Source organism: Charadrius vociferus, unplaced genomic scaffold (assembly GCF_000708025.1).
Source record: "Charadrius vociferus isolate BGI_N301 unplaced genomic scaffold, ASM70802v2 scaffold32, whole genome shotgun sequence".
In the NCBI taxonomy this organism is placed as follows: Eukaryota; Metazoa; Chordata; class Aves; order Charadriiformes; family Charadriidae; genus Charadrius; species Charadrius vociferus.
The window spans coordinates 469,743-491,750 of record NW_009647856.1 but is presented as its reverse complement, the minus strand read 5'-3'; the positions used below and the strand labels follow the sequence as shown (position 1 = coordinate 491,750).

The window sequence follows — 22,008 nt, the reverse complement described above, 5'->3', positions numbered from 1 at the left end:
GCTATAACGGCCAAAAAAACTCTTTCCAAGCTGCAAAACAGCAAAGAGAATTTGAACAGCAAAGCCCTTTTACTTAAGAGCTTCCAAACCACTAACGTTCTGAATATCAACGTTCTTCTTATAGCAGCCAATTCCTCCACAGCTTCTAAAAGTGCTATCAACCACAGCAACAGAATTCTGTCACTTTTACAGGAAGAAATGCATGAGATACTTGAAAGTACTAGCCATGACATATTTTGGAGAAAGTGTTTATCAATACAAGCTTCTATTAGTGGATAAGGGTAAAACAAGGATTTGCAGTACTGTAACATGCTTGTTACGGTGAAGAGACAATTCAACAAGAAATATTTTTTAAAAGACAGTAAACTTTTTGTTGTTTGTCTTTTAATCAATTTTCCTTTTTCTACATACAGAACATCTGATTATCACATTTAGCACCTGAGTTTTTTTTCTTATCAGAAAAAATTGCTTCTAAGCAGCAATTTCATCTTTGCCCTGAAATCTGGCTACTGTGAGGACTGTTGGAAGTGCTGGTATCTAAAGAAAGCTTTTCTTCATATAATTTCGTTAGTATTATTTTAAGCACATTTATAATTCTATACATTCACAGTATAACTATGCTAAGAGTATACAATTACTACATTACACTATACCGTTTGTGCATTTTCTCCATGGTTTTGAATCCTTCTATCAAATTCTAATAGGAATTCTAACTCCATAGTAAGTCTCCTCTCAAATACTGCATGTGTTTTTTTGTTGACTTTTTACAGTATTGTTTCCAGCAGCGCAAAGCTGGCAAGTTGACAGGAACACACGTTCAGGATTGTGTCTAAGCTACTTCCCTATGAATACTGCTACTTGTTGCCAATCAGATTAACTTTTTACTGTGATGTTACTGGCAAACACTGCTTACAAAGCTTAAGTAATTCATTTCAAACACTGCTTGAAACGTGAAAGGCAATTGGACAACAAAACTGTGAAACCAACCCTAAAGAGTATTGCAACACTTCAGAGTACTATCAAAATATAATAAATGAAAGATAAAAGAAAATTTCCTCTTCAGTTCAGCAGTATCTCCTATATAACTGACAGTAATATACCCAAAGTAGGCAGATTATTTTATTTGGAATTGTTTCCACTGAACATAATTAAAACTTTTCACACATACATGATTCCACAGTTGCTGTAGCATCTGCAGGCAGAGTAAGATCTGAGCAGGAACCTTAAGATAGTACATTATATTTAATAAAGTTATCTGAAAACATTCTGCATGAGTTTGTCTCCTTTTAAAAACCAAACAAACATTCTGGGCTGTATCTTAAGTAAAAAAACTACAACATTTCTGCGGAAAACCAGATGTTATATACAACAGATGCTACATAACACCCCCAAAGGAAAAAAGCGAGCTTTTTCAGAATAGCAAAAACACCATCTCAAGTGAGGCTCGAAGTTTTGAGTATTAGGTTAAAACTACAAGTAGCTACTTAATTGGATTTATGAAGTAGTGTTCTACCTCACACAACCAAAACAGAAGCCAAGCCTACACCAGTTAATTCCCTGAAGGCAAATTTCCTAAGTAACAAATGAATAGTAGCAAATTTGTTTTTAAGTACCAAATTTCTAGACACAGGAATCCTTTACTTATAAGACTTTTTTCGTCAACCCTCCTCCAGAAACATTCAAGCTACAATATGAAGAAGCATCATTTCCTAATGAAAAAAAAAAAGGCTGTACCTAGTCAGGCTAAGATTCATTTTGCCCTGTTTCCAGCAGTGACCAAAAGGAAACTTACAGGGAAGAATAAGGACAGAGCAGGCATGCAGGGATCCTTTTCTAGGATGTTCTCCAACGGTCTGCAACTCTGGAATTTCATAGGTCAGAGTTTGGGCAAATTCATGGAAGAAGATTCCAAGATGATGAAATATTCACCTCAAAGCTACAGGCTTTCAGCTGCAAGAACCTCTGCAGCTTCATGTTGCATGAAGAACTATCTCCTTTTATATGGTCTGCCAGGTCTCATTGATACCTTTTGGAAAAGGTTAATAGAAATCAGCTTTTCACTGTTACTTAGCCTCTGTCATTTCTAACTTCAGCCACTTCTCTCCCAGCTCAATCTGGTTGTTCTTTAGATGGAGCCTTCTGACAACTTTGATCCTTGTCCAAACTTTCCATGCTTGAATTCATAGAATTACAGAATGGTTAGAGTTGGAAGGGACCTTGAAGAACAACCCTCTGCCATAGGCAGGGACACCTTCCACTAGACCAGGTTGCTCAAAGCCCCATCCAACCTGGCCTTGAGCACTTGCAGGGATGGGGCATCCGCAGCTTCTCTGGGCAACCTGTTCCAGTGCCTTACCACCCTCAAAGTGAAAAATTTCTTCCTAATACCTAGTCTAAATCTACCTCTTTCAATTTAAAACCACCACACCTTGTCCCTCTCCATCTTTCCTGTAGGTTTCCTTTAGGTACTAGAAGGCCACTATAAGGTCTCCCTGGAGCCTTCTCTTCTCCAGGCTGAACAACCCCAACTCTCTCAGCCTGTCCTCATTGGAGGGATGCTCCAGCTCTCTCATTTTTGTGATCCTCTTCTGGACTTACTCCAACACGTCCATGTCCTTCTTATGTGGGTGGCTCCAGAGCTGGACACAGTATTCCAGGTGGGTCTCACCGGAGCGGAGTAGAATCACCTCCCTCGACCTGCTGCCCACACTTCTTTTGATGCAGCCCAGGATGCGGTCGGCTTTCTGGGCTGCAAGCATACACTGCTGGCTCACGCTGAGCTTCTCATCAACCAACATCCCCACATCCTTCTCCTCAGGACTGTTCTCAATCCATTCTCTGCCCAGCCTGTATTTGTGCTTGGGATTGCCCCTACCCACGTGCAGGGCCTTGCACTGGGCCTTGTTGAACTTCATAAGGTTTGCACGGGCCCTCCTCTCAAGCCTGTCATGGTTCCTCTGGGTGGCATCTCTTCACTCCAGCATGTCAGCTGCTCCATACAGCTCAGTGTTGCCAGGGAAACTGGCACTGGAAACCGGAAGTGGCTCAATCCCACTGTCCATGTCCCCGATAAAAATGTTAAGCAGCACTGGTCCCAGTATCAACCCCTGAGGAACACCACTCGTCACTGTAATTCTGTAATAAGCTTTTGAGATAAGCAGACTAGACCTGCAGTCAATATTCAAGTTGCAAAGTATCCACATAACGACATTATGTTCTCTGCTCTTACTAGTTTCCAAATTATTGCTAAAATTCAATTTCATTTACAACTTACTGATTAAAACCAAGTTCATTTCCAAGCCAAACTCAAAACTCACACTCCATCGCTGCATATTCAGAGTTGGGATTTCTCCCTGTCTCACCCCCATGCACTCTACCTATCCATAATCTGGTTGCTCAGTCACTCAAATCTCATAAGACGTGCAATTCTTTAGAGACAGCACTTGCCTTTGTTACAGACGTAGTATGAGTATACTGTGTCACCTCCTTATTCAGACGTTCTAGAATACATGTAAATAATAAGAGGCAATTTTTGATTCTATTTAAGTGCAGACACAGGTCAGATCAAAGTCAGGTGACTAGAAGATATAGTAGACTGATCTGCTTATTATTTTATGACCAAAACTCAATTAAGAGTCAATTCTGTACAAGGCTAATAAATCTGCACATTCAAACCCTATCATGCTCATTCCTCAGAAATAAAATGAAAATTCACAGACCAGCTAGGCTGAATACCAAACCTATGAAAAATTATAACAGCCTGCCCTATCCATATCGCATTTAGTCCACCAGGTTTCTTGTCATGACTAAAGACATCAGAACTATTGCATGAACTGATAAAAATTCTTTGGAGTTAAGAGAAAGGTATATGCCTTTTTTCCCAGAATGAAAAACATTTTAGACTTTCTAGAAAGCACAGTATAGAAGAGCTAAATCCCTAAAATTAAAGGGATGCCTATTAATACAGGCAAATTTAAAATTGCTTCCAGATATTTCAAAAGTTCCTGAAGATACTACTCATACTCCCTCTAGAGAGCTCTAGAGCCTACACCAATTAGGTACTGAAGGGACAGATAAAATTACTGAATAAACAAAACCCAGTCCAAGATAAAGGGTGGTACACAGTTCTGCATTGTGGGGGAAAGAAAGAATACATTGATCCAAAAAAGCCGTTTTTCACATAGTGCCCAGTAGTAGGCAAGAAAACATATCTGAACATAAAAAAAAAGGAAAAAACCTAGGGAACGTGAAATTTAAAGTCGAAGGACAGACAGAAAAATCCTCAAATATCTTGATTACCAGTGAAGAGTATTCTTTTTCCAAGTTTTTTTTTTTCCCCCAGCCCTTTGTTAAAAGGCTTGAGTATGAAGCATAAAGTTATTTTTCTTTCCCCCAGTCTGTTCCAGCGCAAACAGTACTTCAACACAATATGAGAACTTAATAAGATCACTCATTACCAGCCCTACTTAACTACCTCAAGGCTGTGCTGGGCCAAAACCAAGGCAGGACAAAACAGCACATAATATCCAAGTCTCAGTTGAAGAGTCAGATCAATGCCTATCCACGGTTTAAAGCTGGGTCAGACACCACATTGTGGCAGGGAAGGAAGAAAAGAAAACTTCAGTGAAGTTTTTCCCCTTTTAAGAGTTTAAACTAAACACCAATCAGATAGAATTCATCTATATATGTATACGTGTATTTATTTATTTACTTATTATAAATATATGTATATATGTAGGCTGGAGTTTTATTTTTAACTTGCTCTTTATCATACTGTTTAACAAGTAATTTGCAGAAGGGCAGGCTTAGACAAAATTTCATTTGCTGCCAATATATCAGAATTGGGATAAGTACTGCCAATCAAAGCAACAGATCAGCTGTCAACTACTGCCACCTCACCAAGGTAAGTGCATATTTCACAACTTAAATACTGAGTTAGAGTCCTGCATTTCATCCAAACTAAAATTCCTTCTATTGCTTCCCCCACTACAATTGTATTTGGTATACGTAGTATATATACACCTTTAATTATCTGAATCAATTTTTACAACCAAGTCCTCGGTGTAAGTTGAGTACAGGCTAACTGTCCCTACTCAGCAAAACCCACTTGTAGTCCAAACAAGTTCTGTATTTGCCTTAACACCATTAAACATAGAACTTTAAAAACTAGACTTTACAGGAAAATCTTGATCAGAAGTAACAGCTACAAGTGATTGAAACTCATACGGGAAAGACACATACCACTCCATCTGCAATCTTCCAGTCTGCACAACTTTCGTATTTTTGCAGTTGCTTTTCAAATAGTTGTGCTATGGCTCGATGGACAAGTTCATACTGCTCCTATAAAATAGGTTACCAGATAAAAATTAGCGCATGAGATATTTAAAAAGAATGGATAAGATTTCTGTAATAGGAAGAGCGGTTGAAGGAGCTGGGACTGTTTAGTTTGAGGAGGAGGCGGCTGAGAGGAGACCTCATCACTTTCTACAACTATTTGAAAGGACACTGTAGAGAGGTTGGTGCTGGTCTCTTCTCACAGGTAATTAATGACAGAACAAGAGGGAATGGCTTCAAACTCCAACGGGGTAGATTTAGACTGAACATTAGGAAAGAATTTTTCATAGACAGAGTGGTCGGGCATCGGAATAGGCTGCCCAGGGAGGTGGTTGAGTCACCATCCTTGGATGTGTTTAAAAGCCGTTTAGATGTGGTGTTGGGGGATATGGTGTAGGGGAGACTTTTGTAGAGTAGGGTAGATGGTTGGACTCGATGATCCCAAGGGTCATGACAAAGATTCATTTTATAACAAACTATACCTTCGTCTGCACTGCAGAATGCCTTTGTGTCCTCATTTCCTGTATTAAGTTAAATACATTGAATTCTTCAGGTATTTTCTGAAATATAGAAGGAAGTCAATTACAGTGACATAACTGTTTGTCAGAATAGCAATGCAAAAGTATGTTTAACTTTTGTAGGTAAAACCAATCTGTTCTCTCCACATTGCAGCTATTCAAATTTTCTTTTAAAAAGCAATTCCTCTCCAGAATTGTTTTAAACATTTGACTTGGATCGGATGAGAGCATTTCAAGTATTTTGAAACATCCAATGAAAGCATTAATATGACACCGCAACATTAATGATGCTTCACAACCTAAAAACCCCAGAATGAAGTTATCCCGGTATGTTTGAAATATCAGGTTTTAGAAGCTGCAAGAGGAAGCAGAGACACTGAAAAAGTTGAATTCAAAATCACTTTATATTGAAATGTATTAAAAAATATTTAGAATTTACAGTAACTTTTTTTTTTTAGATAAAAACTTGCTGTCAAAGGAAAGTAAGTTCATACTGAAGCATGAATGCAATGAAACTAAACATCCAACCTGTTAAGAGTTCCCGAATGTCTTAAATATGTCACTATTTCAGAACATTTGGGAATTCAATTAATCACTGTTATGAAATGACAGAATGCCACAAAATTTCTTCTTTTAAGGTTCCTTACCCCAGCTTTAAGCAAATTCCATGTATAATCTATGGCACAGATGGCTCCTGTTCTTCCACACCCTGCACTATGAACATAAACAGTTAGGTATGTTAGAAATTATTTTAATTTGTTAAAAAGACACTATAAGCGTTATATTTCCAGAGTCAACATGAAAAAAATGTATTAAAATCCCTCAACTATAATTTAAAGCTCACTCAACCTGATACTATAGTGTCTTAAAAATAACAATAACAAAAAAGCAGTGCAAAATGGAGCAGTGAAGTTTCTAAAGCAAGTTTTTCACAGCCAATTGGAACTGTAATCATGAAAGATGCTTCAATGCTGGTATTTTTATTGCTACTTTCGTCACACTATTCCTAGTTACCACTGCTTCAAAAGTAGGGATTTTGTCCAAGTTTATGATACATATGTTAAATGGCAGAATAGAATATGTCTAAAGGCTTCCCACATTTTTCTGATTTATTATCATATCTCTTTCCCAGTATCATATCTATTTGGTATCATATCTATTTTCTGCTTTTTATCTAAAAAACTCAAATCCAAAAGTTATAAAAAATGACAGTGTACTATCACATTTATTCTTTCTAATAGTATGAGTTTCTCTGTTTTACAGATAATAAGTTATAATGCATGCATATTTATTACATTATAATTATACAGTTGTAAAGATCCAACCTTCACGACTGTATTGACATTCCAGAGAAACAGGACAGAGTGAAATGGATTTCAGTGCTAAGTAAGTTTCTTACGGTTTTAGACCTGAATTACTTAAGAGTGACAAGTTAAAAAAGGATGCAGCTAAAGACAGTAGATTTCTATATAGACACTTTCAGAGAATAACCAAGTTCTAAAAAGTTAATAAGCCCCCAATAACATAACATTTCCTGTCTTATGAATCTGAATTCATTTTTTCTGACATGTGATACATTAACTTCTGTTGTTTTAAAAAGTATCAAATATCATAGGCAAAAACTTTCCAGAGAAATGATTAGAATCTGTCAATTCACCATAACATTTTTATGGCAGTTTAGTTTCAACAGTCCTTTTGTTAGCCAAATTTCAGGTCAAAGATGAAACTGCTGCTCAGAAGCAAAGACTTACCAACCAGAAACTACAGACTGTGGATTAGAGATCTTTTTTGTCATATTAGAAGACAGACAGAAAAGTTCTTAGGTAGTAATGGCACCTGCTACGTAGTCTCTCCTATGAAGAATGGAGCCTTCACTCCCATATCTGATTTGCAATGATCCTCAAAGTCTGTTTTGTCCTAATGAGGATTTATGTGTCTTAAGAACCACAAAACAGTTTCTCTTTCAAAGAGAATTCTTTTCTGATTGATAGCCTCTTAAACTGAAATAGAAGCAAAATTTCACTGTGGCCTGAGTTTTAAGACAATCAAGACTGTAGGATTTTGAGCAGAGTTTTGACACAAGGAAATATTCCTTTTTAGAAAACTAAAATAAATAAATAAAATTGTGATTTAGAATCAAACTAGAGCATCTCATACCAGAAGTCTAGACTTCAAAAAAATTAAAATGTATATAAACTTAAAAAATAAATATATTTTATACCTGCAGTGTATACAAATCGGTACATCTTCATGTTCCTGGTATTCTCTCATCAAGCTGATCATGTCCAGAATAGAATCAAAAGATGAAGGGACATCATGGTCTGGCCAGTTAACATAATGAAATTGATAGACACTACGAGTCTCCTAAAGGAGAGAGAAATGTGTTAATGATAATACATATTTCAGGAGTTTGTATGAAATAAATAGTACACTTTTTGCATGATGAAGCATGGACAAGCAAAGCCATTTATTGCCTTAAAAAAAACTATAGCTTATACCACTTAGAAAAACAAAAGGGAAATTCTGACATAGTATTTTGAGTGCTGCTAATACACAGAAGCTCTATGGGACAGTTCATAGAAGGCCCTCTCTCCAAGTTAAAGGACCCACAACTTTGTACTGTGTTAGAAGATTCTCTGTCCTTACAGTCGTAAACTTTGAAAGGAAGAAATACAGGGAAAGACCACCGTGAAAGGTTCTTTTTCCAATCATACTCCAGTAACTTACATTGGAAAAAAATGAAGGTGTCTTGTTGTTGTTTTGTCAGATTACAAAATAAAGTGTGTACGCGCACATGCAGAAGGAAATTAAGAAAATGAAATAAATAACTCAGGCCATATCTAAATATGGATCACACTTGCAACAACAGCAGGTACGCTTTTATTCTAGTTAGCTCAGGTTACAATAATACTAAAGACAAGGTAAGAAGCAGTCTTTAGAATAGCCTAGTTACTCAGGTACCTGAATTCTTCAAAGACCAAATCCTCTTTCTCATCGTTAGCGAAACCATGCACAGTACAGCTAGTCCTACTGCACCTTTCCATACTGTTGTCACACCTCTGGATTCTACTATACCCTCAAAGCAATGTACTAGAAAGGCGTATGAATTTTTTGATCAACGTTACAGGTGAGAAGTTTCAATAACTATACTACCTTCTGGTTAGTTAATTGAGAAGCAACATAGTGGGCCTTTTGAGCATGGAAAGTTATGTCATCTTCTAATTGAACCAACTATTTTTGATGCTTTACTTTTGTCAGACCCATGGAAGTGCTGTAGCTAGTAAAAACAAGGGAAAATTTAGCCTAAGAAAATAAATTTAAAAACCCCAACTGATTATGTAAAACCAATGTCATCATTACAGAGGAAAAAAGGTACTGTTGCCTATTAAGATCCACAAAGAACTTTTACTTAATTACATTTAAAAAGACAAACCAGCGATTTTTCAAATCAGAACTGTCAGAAAAAAATATTCTGAATTTATGCTTTTTATATGGAAAATAAAAATTAAAAGCAATCTTCATAGCCCCTTTTTTTTATTGCCACTTTTTAAGAAAGATCCTGGTGTTTTAGCTTAAAATAATCTTCAAGTTTCAGTCAAACTGGTTTTCCTCCTAGAAACTAGAATAACTTTGTATATTTATAGGAATTTTAAATTCTTTTACATATTATTTTGTATGATACTCCATTGAAAATTTTACAGAAGTGACAAACCTTTTCATTATTGTGGAAAACCAGAAAGTGAACTTAAAAGGATATTTTCCTCCCCAGTTCAAGGCTACACTTAGAATTCTTCAAAGTAAGATGAAAAGTTTGTACTTCATTACTAACATTATCTTGTTAATCCTTACAATTACATTACTCTTTAAAGGAACATAAACTTTGAGCTTTTTGCTAAGATCAAAAGCATAGCGCAAACTGCAGCCCCTTGTTACTGCTTATTTTTAAATTAACTGGAACAGAACTAATGGAAGTCCAGTAGCTGAACATGATTTGCATGTATAGTATATGCAAGCAAAATATAAATTAGCTACAGGTTCTGAAGTAACCAGTTCTCATCAAATTCAGGTATTAAGAGTAACGTAGGTTCTGCTTTGGGGTTTTTGGTATCTTTTCTGTTCTGCTTTTAAGTGCACCATTTCAATAAATGTTGCAAAACCAACAATTATTATGCAGTTAATTTCTGCTATCTACAAATTTTCATAGCACAGTCAGGTATGAGCATCCAGGACACACTAACAGAAATGAACTAAGTTCGTGCAACCCACTGTAAACCCTACTGCAAACACAAATTATCCCTCAAAATTACCCCCTCATGAGTAAACAGTTTTCATAACTAATGTGATATCAGTTGTTGAAAGGGAAGAAAAAAGGGAGACTAACCTGCAATAAATAATTTATTAATACAGGATGTCAATTAAAGTGAGAGGTATTCTGTAAAATAGACTGTCAACCTCCACGTAGGACAGCTCTATATTTATTTTTATTTACTGACAGTTGCTCTTTAGAAAAATAAGTAGTCACTTCAGATCTGACATTTAAGTATAAGTTTGCAAGAAAGGCTTAAATCACTCATTCTTAATGCTTATATGAGAATGCATGTGCTTTTATTTCACTGAATGTATGACAATTTTCACAACGTAACATACTCAGTTATGAAGCAGGTCTCATTTTACAGTAGATTGTGTCATAAGTTTTCACTAAGATGAACAAACTCAATTTCTTAGATAAAGAAACTAATTGTAATCATTTACAGTTGCCAAATTAAATAGCATAAACAAATCAGTTTACCAGAATACTTTCCTGGTAAGCCAATTCTAAATCTTGAACACTAGGATATGAAACCTTCAAGAATTCCAAAGTCTTAAGCTCACTTTTTAAAAAGTACATTTCTATCTTGACCCTTGAATATAGTACATACAATTCTCCCATGCAGAAGTTCTCCATGCAAAAAGACAATGCAACTCAACTTAATCAAGAACATGCCATATTTTTCTTATCTATTTCAATTCCAAAAAGTGAAACTTTTTACAAGCTAGAGTGAGAAACTTTTGGAAAAAAAATAAAATCAATACATTGTTGTCATTCTTGCTATATTTTTATTTGGCAATACAAGTATATATATACAGGCATCAGAAATACCTTTTGACATTGTAAAACCCTCTTGACAATAAATGAAAGTATAGGGCAAATTCTGACAAGTACACATACTGTATCCAAAAAGAAGCTAACTAGAAGAAACAGTTTCTTTTGACAAGTTCAACTCAGTTTGTCATCATATTTTCAGTTGGGGTAAACAGTGAAATCTCCTAGAAGCTTTCCAGTTGTTAACACATGCTATTGAAGACTACCACACACCTTTGGCTAACCAAAAACATAAATAAAAGACATGTAAAGAGTTTCACTATTTGTTTCTTATATACTAAGCTTTTAACACCACTTCTAAGCTTGATGATTTACATACATACAGAGTCAGCACCTAAAAAAAAAGTGAAGATATTTTCACGAGTTTCCTCCATTGTATCATTTTAGAGACCTTTGAACCACCGTTAAAGTTGAGACCAGACGTGACTGTATACTTACATTTTGAAATTCAAGTAATAACGTTCTAATGAAGTAATCTGTTCTTGCTTGCTCAGCTTCCTAAACACGAGAAAACAGTAATGAATTAGAAAAAAAGATCAATATGCAGGATACAGGGTGTAACTAAAAATCCAAACTTTAAACTCAGGTGTTTTTTTTTTTTTTTTTAATTTACTGGTTCTATATCTGCAATTTCCCCAAAAGATGGGAAACCAAAACATTGATTTTAAAACACCAGCCACTTAGCTCGCTACACAAGATATCAGTGAAAGATGTTACTTTTACTTAAAATAAAAACGTGAGTTTTCAAACCAATAATTGTCTAGCCTGCTCCTGAAGCCATCAATAAGCCTTCTAAGAGTATTTCAAAGTACTTCTTTTGCTTTATTTCTCCATACATTTATTTAATTTACAGACTGCCTCCCACAGCAATCCTTCTAACATGTTTCTGCTTTCTAAACTTCAGCCTCTTATCACTCTATCCTGTGATATCTCCTTTCATTTCTTTCCCCTTCAATTATTTTCAACCAAGAGTGCATCCGAATAGATCATTGTAATTATCTTGGTTGTGACTGAAAAGCGTGGTTTCTAGGCTCCCAGAATTTTCAAATCTGCCTTTGGAACACCAAGGAAAGTTTCTACTGCAGACACCAAACAGTATTACTGTACTTAAAATATCAGTAATATCACAATTTGAAGATGCCTTTAAAAGCTTAGCATTACAGCTTCCCACAGTGAATTTAGGAGACTGCATATATGCTTTAATGTCTTCATATCTTCTACTGGGAATTTACTATTTTCCATCAAGAAAACAATGGCAACACCTTGCAGGTTTAAAGGAGATAGTGCATAAGAGCGGCAATGGAGCCCATATACACCACTGTACCCAAAGGTAACATTCTCAGCTGTAACTGAGAAGTCAATTACAATGTACACACGATCCCTTTTCACAAATACTTGCCAGGTGTGTCACCATCACCCAGTAGGTACAGGGGGAAAAAAAAAACAAAGCCAAAAACCCCAAACCCACAAGCCAATTTTAAAATTAATTTAAGGTAGGAAAAGGCTACTCAATCTTTATAGACTAAAATTTGTTACATATATGCTTTCCTGACAAGATGAACTTGAAGTGTGCTTAATTCTTGGTAGATTATTTCAAAGTAGGATTAATAATAGCTTGATAAACTGGCATGCTCGCTCTTTCTGAACACCTTTAAGAACTTCACCTAGAAAATACCAGAAATTCCTGTCCAAACCCACATAATTTTGATTTAAGGAAAAGAAAAAAAAAAACAGTTTTGAGATCAATTTGTAATGGACCAATTCTACCAATAATTGTAGTAACTGTAAGTGAACAGTTAAGGCCAATGATGAACTCCAGTGTAAAAAGTTCACAGTAAGATCATTTATATTGATGACGGTTATACTCAACACTTCAATGCCAGGTTTCATTAATATCCTAATAGTAATTAATAGAACGTAATAGAACCTGATTGAACTACCAGGTGGCAAGTTTAAAAATAAGACACAGGAAGTGTTTCCTTCCAACAACACAATAATGTGAATGTCAAAGAATAAGTGACAAAAAACAAAACCCAAACCAAAAAAAACCCTGTCAAATTCATCATCCACTGGATTATAATATCAATAATCCAGGAGCAACACCCAATTAAGGAAGTCCTGATAGTCCATCACTAGAAGCTGACAAGTACAAGGAGAAGGATTATCCTATATGGGGCTAATTTTCTATTCTCTTCCCTTAAGTAATTCCCTTAAGCAATCGGGCTGTCATTGAACACAATGTGATAGGCTAGATGGCCCTAGGCATCATCTAGAAGTGAAGGCTTATAATGTAGGCTTGATGATGTGATCACAACTCCAAGAGCTAGAAGTTGGACAAACAGGCCACAAATGTGTTTAAAGCAGGAAGGAATTAAGACACATGAAAAAGTGTGAACAATGGCAACCAGACACCATCCCACACCTAAGGAACACTGAGCATATTGATGGTCACACACCATATCCTCACTCATACCCTGAAAACCTCACAATTCATGAAGTGAATTTCTGCTACATAAGTGGTCCCCTTTTATGAAAATGGTCATTGCACCATGCCTTCTTTTACTACCCAGCTTCCTCTACCAAGGAAAGATGATTGCAAAAACCCATTGGGGTATACTCTTGCGTGATGCTGAGATGGCAGGTGCCAAAAGAATTGTTACTTCAATTTCCTGCTGTGCTTGCTGCAGGAGATATCCACAGTCCCTCTTCCTGCCTATTAATCTGCCAGAAATCATTACGTTATCATTTATGAGCAAGTATCAAAACTGGAAGAGGTTCTAGAGGTTATACTCAGCAATCAGAACTCCTGATAACGCTGGCACAACATGCAATGGAAATGTTCAGGTTTCCTCCATCTTTCTGGAATCATAGCTTACTGGACAGTTACCTCCTGTGAATTCTCCAGGAAAAGATTCAGACCTCATGGTGATCTGCTATTCATTTTTGTTTTGAATTTAAAGGCAATAATAGAAGCAACAGAAATATTTTCAAATAAACCTGTATCTGTTACCAACAAAACAAGTTAAAAAAAAAAATAGGAGTTCAATTTCCATTTTCTTTATTCATGCTAATTAACTTTAAGTAACTTAAGGAAAATAACCTATTCCAGTGTTACTTTCATTTCTCAGGCACACCCAGAATGCATAAGTCATAACAGAGAGACAGAGAAACATCTGCAGGAATATTATTTGATGTCTTGAGTATGGTACAGCATTCAGAACTACATCATGTAAAGCTAAAGAAACGATACATAAAAAGACACAAGACCAAGGCACATAGGCTCCCTACTTTAAAAAACCCAAATACACAGCTTAGATAAATTGTTTTCCATTGCATCCCTTTGAGAGTATTTGTGTAAAATTTGGTACTGAACAAATAAAAAAGCATTTGTTTTGTAATACAAACTGTTTGTTGAACAGTTATTTTAAGTTACAAAAGCATTAAATCCTTCAAAATTAATTATAAAGTTTTATACTTACACAAGAAACACGAAATGGTCCAAAGGTTACAGCTGCTTCTCCATACAGAGGCCAGTAACGTTCACATTTTTTCTGTTAAAGCAAAGAATCCTAATTTAATTCATGTGTAGCACCGAAAGATTATGATTAACAGAGGCAGAGCAGGCAAAATTATAATCTCGAATGCCTCATTCTCTCTCTTATTCAGTGCTTTTCCTTAACATCTGCCTAGTGGTGCCTTGCTGGACTTCTTTTAAGATAGTAAAATATCTTTTCTTTTGGATAACAAAATATAAACAAAACCAAAAGTCCAGGTGACCAATAAATACAGCCAAAAGACACTTTGTAAATTAGGACATGAAATTCATGACTGCCCACATATGCGCAAGCACGCAGCATGCAGAAGGAATCAAGGAGAGCTAATTTAGTTTTTGTGAAAGTTCAGAATTCACAATGCTAGACCACTTTTTTTTATTTTTATTTTTTACTTCTCAGGAAAGAATATAAGAATATAGCAGAGACGTTTAAAAGATAGAGTGTTTTTGCAGCTGTATCAATTGACGGGAAATTCTGAAGGACTCTGGATTTTGATAGTTGGCCTACATCCCATAAAGACCAAGATTTTTTTCCCATAGTGACATGACCAGAAACAGACCACTGGTACAGTTCCGTATACAAACATGTATATTCCACTGAGGTAATACCTAAATAATAATGGAACACTATAAATGTAGCTAAGAAAGCATTTGCATTCATTATTTTCTATGCATACAAACATAAGGATAGGCATTCTCATTCAATCTGGCAGATTAGTTTTACAGTTATGGATTTAGCATATAAAGCTTCACAGGTATTGACATGTTGCTCTGCATGGGCGATGCTCATTTAGTTTTGTATTTAGTATACATACCCTTCCCATTTCAAATTCTCGACAGGCCATTACAATTATCTGAAAAGACAAAAAATGCTCAAAGTTAGCTGTTTTTAGATCAAGTAAATTCACCAATGCTTCACTGCTTGCTTCTATCTGAGCAGATACTGATCCTTAATCGGTTACTACTGAAGAGACTAATTAATACTATTTTCCTACCTGCAGTACCCAAGTTTTATCTTGCACAAAACGATCTACAACACTATCGTAACATTTTAAGGCTACTTGATTTGAATTCACTGTTATCCTGTACAAATACCTTATTTATTTATTCAGCCCGACTGTAAAGTCTAAACTTAATCATAAAAGTATAGAAACATTTGCCAACCAGAAGAAATGTACAGCTATATTCACTTAAAATGAAATAGACTATTTAAAGTAAGTGCAAAAACCTATTTAAAAAAATAAGAATCAGGGTTCTTAGGTGAAGCTATTTCACATACATTAATGTGAATAGCACAAAAAATGCACCAACAGGTAAGCTATTTGTTACCATAAGTAACCATGATTTAAGTGTCTGATAAAACAAAATATCTTCAGAAATAATTTGTTGAACGTATCAAATTTTAACAGCACTTAAAAGTTAACTCCTGACAATAGCTGTTTAAACAGGTGTAGAATATATAAACCAATAAGTAACCCAAGATTAGCGTAAATAGAAAGGTAGGGTTTTATTTTCTTTGTTTCACATGCTGCTTCTGTGTCCGATCTTGTCAGTCCACATTAAATCAGAGTTGTAAGGTCTCCTACAGGACAGATGTAATCAAGCACCAACCTATTCATAAGTATGCATGATTTCACATTCATTCAATAAAATTATTACTTTGAATTTACATTATTAAATTGAAGAAACAACATTAATGATGTATAGAATGCTATTTAAAGTAAAAAACCCAAGATTTGAGAAATAAATGGACTAAATCACTATCAACATTTTTATAATAGCAAGTTCAGGCAAAAGATACACAATCACTGTGTCATGAAATAAGGTAATACCCAATTTTGGTCTTTAAGTAGGTACTTACTGCAACATTGTATTCCCATATCATCCTCCAGAAGTCTATTACTGTATTTGCTAATGGTCCCTGGGTAGCAACATATGCTTTTGGCCCATGTACGCCCTAGGATTACACAAAGAAACCATTAACGTTCGTAAAGAAAATTTATCAGTGTTGAATAAGAAAAGGCTTTAGGTTATAATCATATAAAATTAGAGTATCTTTTTATCTATACAATAGGAAGGTTAAATATGAAATACGAGTCCCATTTACATCAGTGGGAATTTTGCTGGTGATTTCAAGGGACCCCAAGATTATAACAACTACTGTGCTGCCAGAGACTGTAATAGAAAATATTAAGTTTCTGTATATTCAGATTCTGAAGATTCCCTTTAAGTCCACATTCTCTTTGTTACTCAAACATTTAGTGAGGAAAATTTGAAAGTCCTTCTGCTAAAAAGCATGTCCTTGAACAAATTTAAGTTCCCCTCCTCCCAGTAATAATACATTTAAAAAATCAAAAACTTTAAAAATGTGTTTTATATAAAACTTGAAGACATTTACATTCAGCTTTTCAAGCTAAACATTCAAGAAGTGAGATTTATAGGAACACTTTGTTTCTGAATAAGCATTACTGTGTGGAAGCCGCATCAGAATAACACTGCAAGGAAAGCCCAAGATATTCGCATTTTGAAACAAAAGTGTAACAGGCTTTTAGCCAAATTCTGGCTTGTCTTTAAGAACATTAGATATAATTCCACTACCATGCTTCTGCCATGAACAGTAAGAAGTGCATATTAACATACATAATTTGTCAAATGCCTCATTTATGATCCTAAAAACAGCCTCTCAAAATCTGGTGTTTTTAACACTATCAACTGTTAAAACAATTGCATCTGAATTTCCCTATGGTATAAAGTTTCAATTTGGTTGCCTGTCACTTTATAATAAATTATTTTATGTAATACTTACACATAGAGTAATATTAAAACTTAAAGAATTGCTTTATAAATGGCATCATGCTTGCAAATTTATTCATCATAATAAAAGAAAATCTTCCCTTGCAGCTGTAATTTCTTATCTCAGACTATAATATTAAAAATGCAGTGACACAAAATAACAGTTCTTATATTCTTTTAAAGCTTTTAAGACAGTAATACATACCTTAATAAAGTTTGCATTGATGTAGTCTGAATCTTGTGGGGGAGTTTTTAAGGTCAGTTTAACCCGGCTATGATCAACTAAAAGAATTTATAACAAGAATTACAACACATGTAAATCAATACGTAACAGTAAATCTATATATATAGTACATATTGTATGTATAAAAGAAATTAAGCATTAAAGAATGTTTCCCAAAGATAAGTCACAGAATCAAGTCAGTCAGTTAATTTAACTTCCGGGTAAACCAACTCGGGTAGGGATAAGCAGAGTAGCTCCTAGTGCTTTGGGCTTCTGACGCTCAAGTTTACAAAGTACCAGCTACTGGAATTCCAGGAGTGATTCCTTACAAAGAAGCAAAATTCAATTTATTAGAAGTAATCAAAGTTGTAGTTACACAGTATTAACACTGATCATAATGGTCAGAATTAAAGTCACATTCACAGAAAGCAGAAAGAATAAAACACCAGTGCACAGTCTCTGCCAAGGAGGACTCTACCAATTATTGCAACATGAAACATGCACTGGGGTTTATTGTTCAGGCACAGAGTGACTTCTATCCCCCAAACCCTGGTCTAGGCACTTTGCTGGGGCACTTCTAAACTATAAGCAGAGACTCTTTCATTTAGGGGGTTCTGACATTTCAAGTTTCTGCCTCGAGCATTATTGACTGTCTCAGAGAAAGCTTCTTATAAAAATAGCAGATCTTTGGAGACCAAAGTCCTCAGCATTCTTAAAGACAGCCTTTATTACTTGTTGACAGAATAAACATCTTGGAATTCTTTTTGGCGTTGAAAAAAAAAAAAATTAAGTGCATCTTTAACACAGAAACAACTTAACGATTCTTAGTAAGGAGGGTAGGTGGTTGGCACATTTGCCAGTCCTTCCAGCTCTTGTTGATACAAACACTTCCTAGCTATCACATAAAAATCACTCAAACTACCTCTACAATAGAGGCTGTTTTAGTTGGAGATCCAGACAAAAAAAAAAAAAATCTTTTGAACTGGGGAACAGAAGTATCTGCAGACACAGCATCTGCTCAAGCAATTTCTGTTACTTTCTGCTCCCAGGGTCGATTCCTCCACCACAGAACAGCTGCTAACACTCTTACTAGAGCTAAGCTCAAGAAAAAAGCCAAAAGAACAAGACTATTCAAAAAGAGGAAATATGGTTGGTTGGGGTTTTCTTTTGTCAAAACATATAATAATAATAATTAATAAATTACTAATTAATAAAACAGTGAACCATGCCCACATGAACTACATGCTAGGAGTTATTTCTATACAGAAAGCTCTTCCAAAAAGCTTCCAAGATGGTGAAATTTTCTGCCAGAGTCCTGATAACATGCAAAAAAATGTTTGTGTTACCATGTAATGCTTCCTAAAAAAGCACAAGTGTAGATTACAAGACATTTAGATCACAGATCTAAAGACAACGCACTCTTACATTAAGGCCTAGAGAAACCCTTAAAACATATCACACTGTATTACACTCAGATGTAATGTAAAAGCAAAAATGCTTTATGAGCATGCAGTGGTGTCACAGACTTAATACAAAAAACTGCTTTTAAATGGTGGATCTGACTAACTGAAGTGGTAGGCTAATGAGGGCTCCTATCTTCCCAGCACAGTAGATCCAAAATTCTACAGCAGTTTCCAAATGTCAAGATTTCCAGCCTGCCTGTATCTACCACAGCTCAGCTCTTTCACTGTTTTAGGTCTGAAATAGAATTCTCCAAAAGAAATTCCAATGGAGGTTCCAGGTTCAGAAGATTAAGCGCTTTGACATATATATATGGCTTAGAGGCTCAGCTCACAATTACTAATTGGTTTCTTCAGGCAACCAGCGAACACCATATTTCATTTAACTATCATTTAGGATGGCTTAGTGAACTGTAATTTGAACGAGCATACTTCTTTTATTCTGAAACCAGTATTGAGTTGGTATTGAGGTACTGGTCTCTCTGGTAGCAGTAACAATTTCTGATAAATACAGCACTAATCTCCAATTAAGTTACAAATGTAAGTTCCTTTTTGGATTTATAAATGATAGGCAAAGTATCATCCTTCTTCCTCCTCTAAAACTTCTCCTTGCTTTCATTTCTGTCAAGCTGGTCTTCCATCACTCTATTGCTGGAACCTTTGGATGTTTGGAGATATTCTCGCTTTAACTGAAAATGTATCTTCAATTTTCCTCAATGTCAGCTTTGAGGTTTGTTCATTTTCCCCACTGTCATCTGTCTACCCTTTCAGATCCCAATGACTGAGGTTTGTTTTTTTTTTTTTTATGTAGATGAAAGAAAAGCACATCTACCACTCTAGTTGCAGCCATTCACTACACGACTAGCTAGTAAGTGTCTCATTGATTCAGCCTAGGTACTACCAAGATTCTGCTACGTTGTTCATGATCTACCAACATGCCAGCATGGAAGAAAGAGTATAACAACTCTTAGTAAGATGACTCTAACAACTTCCCCTCTCTTTTTCACTTCATCTATTATGTTTCCTCCCAACTAAAAAAACAAAACAAACATGAAAACCCCAATGATATTTAACTATTTTGCTGCAGTTGAGCTTAGTACCACACTACTCTTCAACATGCAATGTATTTTTATATATATATCCTCCAGCAAACTTTGAATACATGTGCCGCTCCTTCCTTGCAGCAGCAAGCACTATGCCCACCTTGTTAAACAATCTAGGGCCTGTGGCTTTAGGACAAAAGTTACTGCTGAAGTGTTGCTCCAAGAGCTGATAAACAGTAAAAATTCCAGCACTAGAAAAACAGAGCACGCAGGTATACAACAATCTGAAAAACACAGTAATTCACTGGAGCGTACTACTAGAACACATCTTTAAAATGAAAGCTAATGATGCTTAAGATCATTTTCAACTTCAAATTGGTTATAAACCTCCTAACACTTCTGAGAAAGCTAAGCAGAGTAAAATGTATCTGTTGCTTATTTTCTGGGATATGAAAAATGGCATTTGTCAGAAGACTATCCTTTAATTTCACTGTCAGCTGTTCATATTGAGAAGCACAGTAAGAGTTGCTGAAATACATGGTCTCATGAGCTACACAAAGTGAGCTGCTTGTAACAGGCAATCTTGTCATTATAGATCACTGATCTGTTACATCCACACATTGGTGGTCTTAAAATTTAAATTCTGCTCTGACTCTTGTTTTCTGTGTTTGTACATTAAACAGAATTTCATTTGGGCTCTAGCAAAATACAAACTGAAGATAATCCAGCAATGAAAGTTCTCTGACACCGTTTGCAGGATACAAACAAGCAAAAAAGATCCATTTTACTTCAAACCACAAAGCCAGGTCCCTTAAGGCTCCTTAAAATCTGATCTAGAGTTTATGCTGACATTTGTTTGTTTTCTATCATGAATAACATGCTCCTAAGTTATGCACCTAGTAAAATGCTAGACTATGCCAAGCTAAAATGAAAATATCAGCTTGATAGGGCTTGGGACTTAGCACACATTTTATCTTTACGTGACAGCTCTCCTAATAAAATATACAAATGTTCACTTACTTTGCCTTCCAAATTAAAAATAAAAATTTTACGAAAGTTATCTTTCAGCAAGTTATCTCCAATTTTGCTTTTCAGTAATAGTTAAATTGTAAAATTCAAAATAGATTAAGAATAACAAGCACTTGCCTTTGTCTTCTATTAACACGAAAATCAGACTTACATGGCAATATATCCTTGTATCTATTCTTTTTAACATTTTCTTCTTTTTCTCCAGTGGCTGTTGGGTAGATCTTCTCTGTTCTGTATTTTGTTGATAATCTTCTTAACCTCTGAAATAAAACATTTATGTTATATTTTCAAATCTCAGGATAACAGAAACATCACTAGGTATCAGCTTCATCAATGAAGTATAAGAAGATCACTCAAAAATACACCTTCTCTCCTTTTACAACATTCACTATGATGAAGTTTAAAAATCTAATTATCCAGTACTTTTAGCTCATCAGCAGTTTACAACCAAGTTGAAACCAGTTCTATACATCATGAGACACGGAACTTTGGAAAAGCCACTACAGCAGCAGGATGGAATACAGTTATATTTTATTTAGGAAATACACTGCCCTGTTGGAGATTAACAACCACATTAAGAATATCTGTGAGAAACAGAAAAATCTGTTATTGCTCAGAATACCTGGAGGAAGAGCACAGAGTAGGCTGGCTCAGGAACAGCTGTTAGCAGCAGGTACTTTGCGCTGAAGCACACAGCTTCCAACACACTGCCAACTGAACAGAAAGCAAAATCTCACTTTTAACAGGTATCAACTCCTATGGCCCAACTCCCTGTTCAAGCACACCCAGAGAAAGAAGGTTCCTGCATCGCAGGCACAAGGTTTTCACAATTAACATGAGTGACAGGAGGTCTGCTGTATTCACAACAATATGCCATTTCTTCCCTCTCCATCTATTTCAAATCCTAGAAAT

General features: G+C 35.6%; 1 protein-coding gene across 1 annotated transcript in view; it reads right to left on the bottom strand.

Annotated features, from left to right (window-relative positions):
- Window positions 1-21,350, bottom strand: part of PTPN12 (protein tyrosine phosphatase, non-receptor type 12) — a 46,395-nt gene extending 25,045 nt beyond the window's left edge. Inside the window, exons 1-10 of the mRNA XM_009882918.1 lie at window positions 21,248-21,350; window positions 17,547-17,623; window positions 16,410-16,505; window positions 15,364-15,402; window positions 14,475-14,546; window positions 11,434-11,493; window positions 8,074-8,216; window positions 6,500-6,566; window positions 5,817-5,894; window positions 5,242-5,340 (exon numbers count right to left, since the gene is read on the bottom strand). Coding sequence (XP_009881220.1) covers window positions 5,242-5,340; window positions 5,817-5,894; window positions 6,500-6,566; window positions 8,074-8,216; window positions 11,434-11,493; window positions 14,475-14,546; window positions 15,364-15,402; window positions 16,410-16,433 — 582 coding nt within the window. The 5' untranslated portion in view covers window positions 16,434-16,505; window positions 17,547-17,623; window positions 21,248-21,350. The remainder of the gene's footprint in view (window positions 1-5,241; window positions 5,341-5,816; window positions 5,895-6,499; window positions 6,567-8,073; window positions 8,217-11,433; window positions 11,494-14,474; window positions 14,547-15,363; window positions 15,403-16,409; window positions 16,506-17,546; window positions 17,624-21,247) is intronic.
- Between the last annotated feature and the right edge of the window lie 658 nt (window positions 21,351-22,008).